We start from the raw sequence: 12,637 nt of genomic DNA on the forward strand, positions 1-12,637 counted from the left end.
CACGAGAATCACGTGATCATTAATATAAGATTCGTATTCTTCAAATTAACAGATGTTTACATTCTCATCAACATCTGATTTCACATCAAAGCTATCAGTGGCGTTCCTCCATTCAACCATATCCTTGGGGTTAGACCAATTCAATCTTTTTCAAGTTGATTGCGCTCTACAGTTTGTGACTATTTTGCTCCCCCCCCCCTTCCCTTTGTCTCTGAGAGAGACAGAATAATTGTACTATTACTAAAAATAGTCAAGTTTAAGAAAGGAATGAAGACCAAAAATGGGAAAATTACGTTAGCAGTTCCCAAATACTTATAGTCGAGGTAAGTCGCCCCCGTAAATCTAGGCGTCTGTCATAGGCTACCATTTGTAACAGCAGAAACTACAGCCATCTAACAGCGAGAATGTTCTCAAACAATGGAGAACAACATTCTATCCATTAAGGAGCGAATATGATCAGATAGCAGCGTCATCTACTGGACTCCAAAAGAAACAAAAGAGCTATAACAACGTTTCACATACGAGAGATGTCACCACAAGTATAATTTTTGTTACCATTGCAGTCTACCAATGTAGGTTCTCAACTTCGAGGAGCGAATGCGATCCGATCTCCTCACCAAAAAGTCTCTTGCCACAGAGAGCAACAGGCCTATAACGGTAGGTAAATTATTCAATCATTGCACTTCACTCATAGTTAGAAAAATTGATGGCAGATGGCAGCACTACACATACGTATTACACAGTAGCAAACTTCACGTTAGGTTCACAACACATTCCAACACGTGCTAATTCGTTGGAAATTCCGCAGAGGAATGTGGACGAGGTGCATGCATGGTTTGGTAGTAGTAGTAGTGGTAGTAGTAGTTCCAGCATTCATTCATTTTTTTCATAACCCTACAATTAGGCCGTGGACCCTATGGGCAAGGCCGCAACTAAATGCTTATCCACCCGGGGCAAGCACGCATTTTTATGCCCCCTTGTAATGTTGAAGAAGAGGTTTCAGAATGAAATTTGCACCCGGGGCATGAGACCCGCCTGCTCCCCCCCCCCAGTTGCGGCCCTGCCTGGAGTGGGAGGGGGGGGAGTCCAGGCACCTCCATTTGGGAACCACTGCTCTAAAGTATCTCCAAGCGTCACTCTACAGTGGTTGGTAAGAAAGGGACACAAAAATCTGTCCTTAGAGGCAGACATAGGACTTTGAAATTAGTGGTTATTAAATGGAAAACCCCATCATTTTTTTTAAATAGTTTTTTTTTTAAATTTCTGAAAACCTTAATATTTTTGGACTTATTCCCTTCTTAAACCTGGCGATTGAATTTAAAAACTATAATAAACATGCCACCAAAGTAATAACTGATTTGAAGAGAGCAAGGATCACTAAGATAAGATAGGAAGTCAAGTCATGTGAACAAAGTGATCAAGTAGAAGAGCACACATCCCACAGTACCAAAAAATGTACTATTATTAGAGCCGGGATTAAATGCAAATGCTGTGACCTTCTTTTTTTTTAGCATCAATGCAAATAAGTGCATAAAATCAACGAATCTTCAGAGTAAGTGCATATTTTTTAAAGGTTTATTTAAGCTCAATCCCTTTTTTTTTAGAATTTTTCAAATAAATATTGTTCATAATATTTTCATAACATTGATTTTTTCCCCCGTAGGTTGGATTTACTGAATTAGTAGATAGCATTTGTGTAATATTTGTATTTTCCAAATGTTAACCGTTTTATTGTAAGGCTATTTCTAGAGATATGTCAATAGTGTTCAATGTTTTCAAAGAAATAGTGTCAGAATTCAACTGTGTTATTATTTCGTTACTGAGCAGCTGCAAAAAACTGGAAACCAAAAATGTAAGCTTAAATAAGTGCATATAAATATATTGAAAAGTTATTTGCGTATTCTCAGTGTATATACATATGTAGGGATATTTTTTGGTATATGAATGTGCACTAAGAATAAGAGGAAATATGCGTTTTGAAAACATATCTGATTTTTTTTTTTGCATGATGATTTTTTAATGCATATTTTAGCTTTTCAGGACTTTTAGTGTATATTTTAGGTTCTTTTAATGCATATTTTATGTTTTTTTAATGCATATTTTATGTTTTTTTAATGAATATTTTGACATTTTAAAATTTTTTAGAGCATGGAAATTTTAAGTGCATATTTGCATACATTTTAGAGCATATTTTTAAACTTTTTTAGGGTGTATAATCCAGACTTTAACTATTATGTACTAACAAGGCATTCAGGGAGGACTTCCTAAGTTTGAAATTACACTATTTAGGAGCATAAATAGGGGGGAGAAAAGAAAAGCTTCAATAAGCAGGTGGTATAGTTAGGATACTTAGCCCTTTCCCGGACATAGTAGAAAACACACTATGTATATGGATTTCAAAACTAATTTTGAGTTCATCCGCATACTCTACATCCTTAACTTTCCATCAGTGGCGTTGGATGATGTGGGTGCTCGAGCAACACTGAAATTTGTGGCAAGAGTCGGAGCACCACAGAATTTATTCAGAAATCAAAATTTCCCTCATAAATCCCCCACAACGAGCACCCACAGGGTTAAAACATTTCCGACGCCTCTGTTGAGAAGTTTAATTGTGCGGGAGGGGGGGGGGGTAATATATACGTGTTGTTGTTGTTGTTAGGAACTATCGAGTCGGCTCCCCCGACTCCTGGTGACTCCATAGAACAGGGGATCTTAACCTTTAGCGGCTTCTGAGATGGTTCGTTCAAACCCAATAAGTCAGTGATTCTTGAGCTATGGGCTATGACCCAAATTCGATTCGCGGGAGCTTCCGAGATAGGTCGTAAAAACCCTCTAACAGGCAGGGATTCTTGAGTTATGGGTCCCGACCCAACCTTCTGATTCGCAGGAGCGCCCGAGAAGAATCTTCAAATTCAGAATGTTTTAATGTAACAAAGATTTGATGAGCGTGGCCACTTGAATATTTTGTTAGCTATATTTGGCCCACGGGCACTGGTTGAGCATGAATGTATACGAAAAATTGGAGCAGTTATTCTGTCCTGAAGCATATGCGTCCGTTCCAGTAGAGACATTGCTGAAATTTGCCTCGAACTTAACATTTCGCTTGCGTCATGAAATTGTTATTTATGCGAGGTGGTCCCATTTGGAATCCGTTCTAGTCAGAGTTGTAGGCAGGGTCGGCCAGAGGGGACCCTTCTTATTTAAGCACCGAGTCTCGCAAATCACAATCGTACACACCAATCGAGTTTCAACGAGAAAAAAAAGTTGGAGAAAATCACAATTCAGTACGTTCCATCACATAAAAACATTTATTCAGTCGACACATATATTTTGTAGTTCCAGAACAATATCCAATATTCTGTCTAATACTGGTAAGACTGTCGGGGGGACTCCTGAGATTTTGATTGATCCTTCTCGTACATCATCAGACCAGCTGAGAGAATGAGCCTCCAAAGTATTTACGCCATCGATTCTCACCACCAATCACTTCCTCCGGATCCACCTCCTCCTCCATTCATTAACCTAAATAAATTGAAACGGTGGTAAATTGCCGAATGTGTGGTGATAATTAATGGTTCATAATTAAGATAAAGATGTACTAAACAAATTGAACAAAGATAAAAATGTCCTCTCCACTTTTTAATATAGGATATACAGAAAACTGGCTGTATGTAGAGATGCTTGAGAAGAAAATTCATCTCTGCCTCTTCGGTTACTCGAAGCAGCATGTCATACGAGTTGTACCACTGCACAATCGAAGCAGAATATTTTCTCCTCGGAGTGTATACGAGAGGGGCGCGGGCTCGAGTCCCCGTAGAGGCAGAGATGAATTTTTATTTCCGAGAAATCAGCATCTCACAGCCAGTTTTCTGTATATTGTGTATTAACAAATATAGAGATGACATCTTTCTCTTCATATAAGTCATCATCTGGTAGCCTTGACGTCATTTGCGAACTATTGCTGGTTGTTGTCGCTGTTCATGGCACAATGCCGTTCAGCATATATGCGCTTCAAGGAGGAAATATTCTATCTGCTTTTCTAGCGTAGTGGTAGGGGGTCATTCAAGTAAGCAGATTTTAAGACATTTTTGACCCCCCCCCCCCCCGTCAGCAAAATTTCGTCAGCAGCTTAGAATATTTCATATCTTCAAAAAGGGGTGGTTGATGACGTAAGAAACCTTTGAACCCCCCCCCCCTTGTCATCAAAAGTCAGCAGATCTGAAACCCCCTCCCCCCTCGATGCTGACGTAATACTTGAATGACCCCTAGCGCACTCGTCCAGCATACGAGAGAGCCTGAATTTGAGGGCGCTCCGTAGCGGTAGTGAAACAGAAGAATACGCGTAGAAGCAGAGATGAATTTTTTTTCCCAAAAGAGATTAACATCTCTACGTATTGCCAGTTTTCTGTATATCTTGTGTTGCAGTGTTTCCCCGAAAATAAGAACCGGTCTTATACTAATTTTTGCTTCAAAAAATGTATTAGGGCTTATTTTCGGGTTAGGGCTTATATTAGGAGCATCCTCGAAAATCACGCTGAGGCTTTTTTTTTTGGTAGAATAATTCTATCCTTTTGAAAACATTTCTGAACGATAGTTACACAAAAAAATCGGCAAAAAGTTGCAACTTCACAGAACAATTCTTTTGGGTGTCGTGGTTTAGGGGTCATTCAAGTATTACGTCAGCATCGAGGGGAAGGGGGTTTCGGATTTGCTGACTTTTGATGACAAGGGGGGGGGGGAGGTTTGAAGGTTGCTTACGTCATCAACCACCCTTTTTGAAGATACGAAATGGTCTAAGCTGCTGACGAAATTTTGCTGACGGGGGGGGAGGGTGAAAAATGGCAAAAAATCTGCTTACGTAATACTTGAATGGCCGCTTAAAGCAAACAAAATCTTCAGTTCAGATTTTCAGGACCAAACGAGGCGGGAATGTGTGCGTCGGAAATACTCGTCCCTTCATTTGGTCTCCAGCGCACCGATTGGCCGGGATTACACTATAAAAGTTTAATAAAAGATCTTTCACAAAAACTTGAAAAAAAAACAACAACAACCAATAAGCCTATTGGTTACATTCGCATACGCTTATCTTTCAAGTTTTATCAAAGAGCTTTTACGAAACTTTTATGGTGTAATCCCTGCCTATGGAAACGGCATTCACTGGGTAGCCGGAATGTGTCATATAGGACGGGGATTACGATATAAAAGTTTTAGGAAAGTTGTTTTATAAACTCGAAAGACAACCAATAAGCGTATTGGTTGCATTTTTAACTTTTATAAAAGAACTTTTCTAAAATGTTTATAGTGAAATACCAGAAAAGCTGTTTTTTATTTATTTTAAAAGTGAGTAATCATTGCAAGGAATAAATTAAAATTATTATACATAATACTCACAGCATTAACGAAGTGACAATCAACCATTGTAAACGCATATGCATGTCTGAAACGCATTGCTAGTGAACTACGGTAACCAAAGAAAACATTCCAAAAGTAACTGTTAAGCCCCAGGAACCATTGTTGTCCGACAGTTTTTGCCCATTTCGGGCATTTGCCCAGCTATGACGAACTTTTAATGCAGCCTATCGTTCAAGTCGTGTCCGGTTTTTTATGCATGCTAAATTTGGCAACGATCGATGTAAAATTGTAGATTTGTATACAGAACACACACACACATAGACAGAAAATCAATGATTTTATATATGTAGATTTGATAATAAATAATAAGTAAAGCCATTATCATCACAATACATCTGTAACGTGTTGCAACGACATACTAAATGCGTCAAATTGACGATTTTAGCCAGGGTTAATTTTCGGGGTAGGGCTTATATTAGGAGCATCCGGAAAAATCATGCTAGGGCTTATTTTCGGGGAAACACGGTAAATTAATCGATTCATATAAGAAAAAATTATAGAAGGCTTACTATGTACTTACTGTGGCATCCAAGCAGCCAGCATTTTCTTGACCATGTCGGGCGTCATCCCTCCACCGCCACTGCCACTATCACCCTTATCTTTCTTCTCCTTTGTGAATACAGGTATCGGAAGTGGGAAAGGTATAATGGCGGTCATTCCCTTGGATTTGATACCGAACGTCGTGCCTTTACTCTCCCATGGATCGCTCCAACCACCCCATTGAGCGGACGCTGAGGCAAGGGTGAGAGTCAGTCCCACAAACAGTCCAAATAAATACTTTCCGATGACCATGACTACGATTTATACTTTGAATACTACCTGAAAAACGACAAAAATACTAGAAGACCAATTGAATGACCAATCACAATAATACTAGAAGTTTAAAAAAATAATTAACATATTGGTTAGACAGTTCGCAACATGCAGGACGCGTACCACCTGGGGTGCGTGATGATCCATTCACGGACTTGGGAAAAAAAATTAGCAACGTTTTGACCAGAGCTTGGTGCTCCCATTCCAACAAGGGGTCTATCAAATAAATAATGCATTAATACACTAAGTACATTGATACGCTTTTGCCTGCGGGGTTATTGTCGGCGAATCGAAGTGAAAAAATACACAACGCAAACCCCTTCTCCTCTAAGTGTACGCCACACAAATCCCGTATATACGGGATGTCTAGCAACATTGGGACGTCCTAAGTTTTCTACATATAGGAGCATCTCATCGGCAATAGCGAAAAAAATGAGTAAAGTTATACGAAAAGAGCAAAACATCAGTTACGGCACAAAAAAACAAGGGGTTATACAATCTCTCTAAGGATATTTTTCTCACGCATTTCTAGGAGTACAAGCCTTTTCTTCATAATATATTCTTCTTACTTCAAACTTCTTTTTCAAAACTTCCTATACATTTCTACAGGTATGAAAACTTTCTAGAAATATGCACATGTCTAGTGGTACGCAAGTTTTCCGCGCTTTTCTACGAGTATGAACACCTAATGAACGTGGGTACGCAAACCTCTTTCACATTTCTAGAGTTATGAACAGCCCTGCACATTTCTAGCCGTACTCAAGCCCCCTGCGCATTCCTAGGAGTGTAAACAGCTTCCCCCCCTGCATATTTCTAGTCATACGCACAACCCTTACGCATTTCTAGGAGTATGAAACCTGTTGCGCATTTCCAGTGGTAGGCGAACCTCTTGCGGTTTCTAGGGTTCGTAAGTCTCTTGCGGGTTTTCAGCGATACGAACATTTACCGTGGTTTTCTACGGTACGCAAACCTGCGTTTCCTAGCGGTATGCAAGACTCCTACGAATTTCAAGGGCGGTACTTGAAGCATGACAGGCTGCTAACCTCTGGTTAAGACGAGAGAATAATGAAGCAGATTCGGGATTCGACTTACTATTATTGAAGGGGATTCAACTGCTCTCGGGGCTGGGAACATTCACGAATGTTTCGAGCCCATAAATCAAATCTGTATTTATACTTCTCACTTCTGCATTCAGCGGGAAAGTGCATTTCGTTCATGTAAGTACCCTTTAAGCCCTCCCTCGATGCTTATCCGATATTTCAAGCTGATATTCACTCGATAGCATCAAATTTCACGGATGTAGATGGTTATGGAGATAGAAAGCAACTTCCCAGCCAACAAAACGTACGCAAGACTTCAGATCACGCAATCAGCAACGAAAACCAACGGTTCGGTCTTGCTCCAATGGCTCAAATGCCATTGGCCTTTACATTTCAATGCCGAGGATTTCTCGGGGCTCGGGGAACAGTGGGCTCGAATTTTCTCCCCCATACCTTATCAGAATAGGGTCTTAGTTTCAATCAGAGACGTCGCTTCCTCAAATTAGTTCAGATGTTCCTGAATCCCATAGTACTTAAGCAGATTCACCTTCTTAATGGATAGATAGCCTCGGATAAATCGTTGGCTCTAATCTGAAATGAGCCTATGCCACCTAGACCTTTTCCTTGGCATTGTTTTCCAGGTTTGTATTTTTCCCTTTATGGTCAGGTATCCAATTGTCCAGGCGGTCTTTTTTTTGGTTACTTTCTTTGTTCATCTTAACCTTAAATCCACAAAGGCTCAGCCCTCATCGCCCTCGGCTTCATATGATTTAGCCTACGACCTCAAACATAATTTGGCAAAAATGAACCAAGTGGCACATTTACAGCTAACCAAAGTTACCCGCGGTTCAGTTCCGCAGCAACTTAAATGTCCCGCGGCGCACTTCCAGATCGCGTAAGGAACGATGCGAATTATTTACCAATAACTTGGGTGACCCTCAGCGCAGTTTCAGATCACTTGAAGAACCCGCGGCCTATTTACAGACCACTCAAGCGATACGTGGTATAATTCCGGAGCACTTGAGTAGTCCTTTTGCACATTCACAGACACTTAGGTGATCCGCGGTTCAGTTTCACATTACTTACGTGGTCCGCGGCACATTTTCTGATCACTTAAGTGCCCAGTGGCATATTTACAGATCACTTGAGTATTCCGCACCAGAGCACTTAAGGGGCCATTCAAGTATTACGTAAGTGGATTTTCAGCCATTTTTAACCTCCCCTCCTTGTCAGCAAAAGTCAGCTAAACACTGTGACCCCTCCCCCTGTCAGCAAAATTTCGTCAGCAGTTGAGAATATTTCATATAATCAAAAAGGGGTGGTTGATGACGTATAAGCAACCTTCAAACCCCCTCCCCCTTGTCATCAAAAGGCAGCAAAGTGGTGCAGTTCCACATCACTCAAACAGATCACGACACATTTAAAGATAACTTCAGTGACCCGCGGCACATTTACAGTTCAGTTAAGTGACCCACGATATATTTACAGAGCACTTAAGTGATCTGCGGCACAGTTTCAGAGCATTTGAGCAGCCCCGGTGTAGTTCCACATCACTTGTGTTACGCACAGCACAGTTTCAGATCACTCAAGCACCCCGCAATAAGTTTTGAAACCAGGGAAGTGGCCCGCACTCTCTTAAAGGTTGAGCACCCTTGCCTTGTGTGACTGCCCAAAGTTTTATTTGCGCTAATGATTTTTTCATAGTTGGCATCTGCTCACTTTGAGCATCTGCAAAGTTGTGAACATATATATATATATATATATTGCCAATTTTTTCTCACAGACATGATTTTGTTTCCCATTTATATATATAATTATATTACGCATTCAACAACGAAATGACCAATCATGAATCAAGACTTTATTCACCTACATCAGTTCGAATGAACGATTGAGTGAGCAAGTGAACGAGTGAATGAATGAATGAGAGAAACCAGCCTGTCAGTAGAACAAGCTCGCTCTCGCTCGCTCACCCACCAGGTCACTCAGTCAATCACTAGGTAGCTTATTCTATGTCTCACTCACTAGGTCACTCGTTCACATTGTCACTCAATATGTCACTCGATCACTCTCTTAGTAGGCCGGTCACTCGCTTCAACTCTAGGTCACTCATTTACTCCCTAGGCCAATCATTTGCTCCCTGGGTCCACTCACTCACTCCCTAGGTCGATCAATCTGTCACACACTCAATCACTAGGTCACTCATTCTGTCACTCACTAGGTCACTCACTCTGTCACTCGCTCAGTATATATAACTACTGTATAATTTACTGACTCACTCACTCGGTCATTCTTTGCTCACTTACTGGCTCATAATAAGGGACATTCAAGTATTTCGTCAGCACCCCCTCCCCCCCCCCCACTTTTGATGACAGGGGGGGGGGGGGTTTGGAGGTTTGGAGGTTGCCTACATCATCAACCACCCTTTTTCCAAGATATGAAACATTCTAAGCTGCTGACGGGGGGGGGGGGGGGTCAGTGTTTTGCTGACTTTTGCCGACAAGGGGGGAGGGGTCAGAAATGGCTGGAAATCTGCTTACGTAATACTTGAATGGCCCCTAACTCGTGTCGGACTGTTGTCGGTGAATTTTCCATTCGCTGAATTATTGGTCGGTGAATTTTTGTCAGTAAATTTCCCGTAAACCCCTGGAGGTATATGTTTCATAGAATTTTTTTTTTTTTTCCAATGCATGTTATCTAAGCCTTGAACAAATTCAAAAACTCAAAAAACATCCGAAACTGAAAGTTTTCTTCTTTTTTCCCTGAAGATGGCATTGATTTAAAAAGCGTCGATATTGACTAAAATCCCTCGTTGACCTGATTAAGAAAATGAAAAAAATATATATTTGTTTATAATAATAAAAGGGAAAATTCTTCTCTCCAAATTCTTCCTAATTGGAGCGTAATATCCAAGTTTAGATCTTGGTTGGGTTTTTGGTCTGTAGATGAGACGTCTCTACAATTAATAATATACTCCAGATTGATAAGGCCTTAACACGAGACCACTAACATTTCGTCGATCGAGCATTTAGACATGGCGTGATGACCATATCGTGACATTTCGCAATCACGAACAAAAACTAGGCTCTCCGAAAATGGCGTTTTTACCTCGTTTTTCGTCTTTTTCATGTTATTACTACAGTAGTATTTTGAACTGAATTCAAAAACAATCACGATGCTCGAGTCAGTGGTTCCCAAATTGGGTAATAGTTCCCCTTTCGAAGGAGGCAGAACTGGCCTGAAGCGGAGGAGCCTGTCCCCCCCCCCCTCATCCTGGAGCCTGGGATCGTTGGCGGGTTCCCCTGTCCAGACTTTTCACTGGTTCCTTGTTGTGTGAGTTTGCACCGTGAAAAATAAGAACCATATTGAGAGTCGAGCTCTGTCAGACCCACCCTCTTGAGATCCACAGCGAGGAGCAGAAGCTACGAATACAATTTTGAATGCTAGGGCTTAAGAAGTGAGTGGCTGGACTCGCGCTAGAATTTCAAAATGGCCTCAGCAACATTTGGCAGAAAAGCAAGTAAAGAAGGAGACGGATATAGGAGAAATATTTTTGAATAAATGGCCAAAATCGATCTTGATTCGCCAGTAGTGCCAAAGATTTCTGTTTATAAATGAAAAGCGGGCCGCAAACGACTGATACTGGCCATGCCGATATTTTGGATGGCTTTTACGCCTGATGAAATCTCTTTGTAAGCCGCATTTAGCCGAGTTTGCGCATTTCTGATGAGCACGATCTTGTAAAGTTATTCTTATCATCTTGGGGGTGACTGTGGGAAACCACGAGACACCCAGACTCTGTCGCAAGAAGCAACGTAAGCACTTCGCCCCCCCCCCTCCCCACCGGGGACCAGGGCATCTCCGGAAAATCTTGTGTGACTATCTTTACAGTCTTGGGCAGAATTTCCCGCCCACCCCGCTCCCATATGATACCACATAAAACCTATAACTTCTATTCTTCCCTGACCATTCAAAATCTCCCGGGGGCGGGGTAATATTTTCTACTTTTTAGGACACGAGTAAAACTTTAGCACTGTTCCAGACATGGGAGTGTCCCACGGCACGTTTACAAATCACTTAAGCGATCTGCAGTGCAGAATCGCATCGCTTAAGGGATTCGCGCCCTATTTACGGGCCACTAGAGTGACTCGTTGTACAGTCCGAGAACAATTTAGCTGCCCGCAGCACATTTCCCGACCACTTAAAGGCACCCGAGAGGCGTGGTGGGAAGATGCTCGTCTGCCACCATGAAGGCTGCCATCAGGTTCCTGGTTCGATCCCGGGGAAGAATATAGATATTTCCCCTAATGAGCTTGGGGCGACCATCAATAAATGGCGCCTTCATTTTCAACTCACCTCGTTAACGGTAGCAAATTGCAATATAGCGGAGTTGGTGTGTGGTGAAGTAGACCACTTAAATGACCCACGGCGTATGTGCAGATCCCTTAAGTGAGCTGCGTCGTTGTCGCAGATCACTTAATTAAGTGGCCTCCGACACGTTTTCAAACAAATGAAATGTCCCACACTCCTCTAAAGGTTAAGAACCCCTGGAACCCCTTGCATAAGGTAAAATGTATTCCTTACAATAAACGACATTGGTGTTCGACGGAACCATGAGCTTCTTTTCAGAAGTCCTGCCGCATCAGAAGCAGTAAAATTATGCGTTGGTGTTACAATGAAAATATCTGTATAGCAAAAATATTCATATATTGGGTTTCTCAGAGCAGTCTCGTAACCACAAAGGGATCCACAGAACAGTCTCGTTACCACCGAGGGATCCACAGAAGATTCTCGTAACCACCGAGGGATCCACAGAAGATTCTCGTAACCACCGAGGGATCCACAGAGCAGTCTCGTAACCACAGAGGGATCCACAGAGCAGTCTCGTAATCACCGAGGGATCCACAGAGCAGTCTCGTAACCACCAAGGAGTCCACAGAGCAGTCTCGTAACCACCAAGGAATCCACAGAACAGTCTCGTAACCACCGAGGGATCCACAGAACAGTCTCGTAACCACAGAGGGATCCACAGAGCAGTCTCGTAACCACCAAGGGATCCACAGAACAGTCTCGCAACCATTCAGGGGTCTACGTAAATTGGAAACCCCCTCTGAACTAGAATCATGAAAATTTGTAGAAAAATTTCTTTTCACGTGAAAATAATTTTCTGAAATTATTCTGTTTCTAAAATTTATTTTTTTGTGCTGCCTTTAGAAATGGCCAGTAAAAATTATGTGTACCCATCCATATCTGTATATATAAAATTGATTTTCTGTCTGTGTGTATATATATGTTCTCTATACAAATCTACAATTTTAGACCGATCGTCGCCAAATTTTGCATATATACCAAATGGGACCCGACTTGAAAGA

General features: G+C 41.5%; 1 protein-coding gene across 2 annotated transcripts; it reads right to left on the reverse strand.

The window, feature by feature from the left end:
- Positions 1 to 3,289: 3,289 nt before the first annotated feature.
- On the reverse strand, positions 3,290 to 7,357 carry LOC149084396 (uncharacterized). Of its 2 annotated transcripts, none has more exons than XM_089235478.1 (3): positions 7,314 to 7,357; positions 5,933 to 6,227; positions 3,290 to 3,522 (listed from the first exon to the last, which is right to left on the reverse strand). In XM_089235478.1, exons 2-3 carry the CDS (start codon positions 6,202 to 6,204, stop codon positions 3,474 to 3,476), a joined length of 321 nt encoding a protein of 106 aa, XP_089091604.1. In that variant the 5' UTR covers positions 6,205 to 6,227; positions 7,314 to 7,357; the 3' UTR covers positions 3,290 to 3,473. The 2 variants fall into 2 exon arrangements, with proteins under 2 accessions (XP_089091604.1, XP_089091603.1); XM_089235477.1 differs by having other exon boundaries at positions 5,933 to 6,231; positions 7,318 to 7,354.
- Positions 7,358 to 12,637: the final 5,280 nt, after the last annotated feature.

The sequence above is a fragment of the Pholcus phalangioides genome, unplaced genomic scaffold (assembly GCF_987345545.1).
Source record: "Pholcus phalangioides strain wild (caught in Gottingen) unplaced genomic scaffold, Ppha-v1.0 ptg000008l_1, whole genome shotgun sequence".
NCBI classification, from domain to species: domain Eukaryota; kingdom Metazoa; phylum Arthropoda; class Arachnida; order Araneae; family Pholcidae; genus Pholcus; species Pholcus phalangioides.

Bases quoted from the DNA above. Each gene is read 5' to 3' on its own strand.
- LOC149084396 (XM_089235478.1), bottom strand. From the start codon at position 6,204: ATGGTCATCGGAAAGTATTTATTTGGACTGTTTGTGGGACTGACTCTC. The intron at 3,523-5,932 runs GTAAGTACATAG...CAATTTATTTAG, and splicing joins CTGGCTGCTTGGATGCCACA to GTTAATGAATGGAGGAGGAG.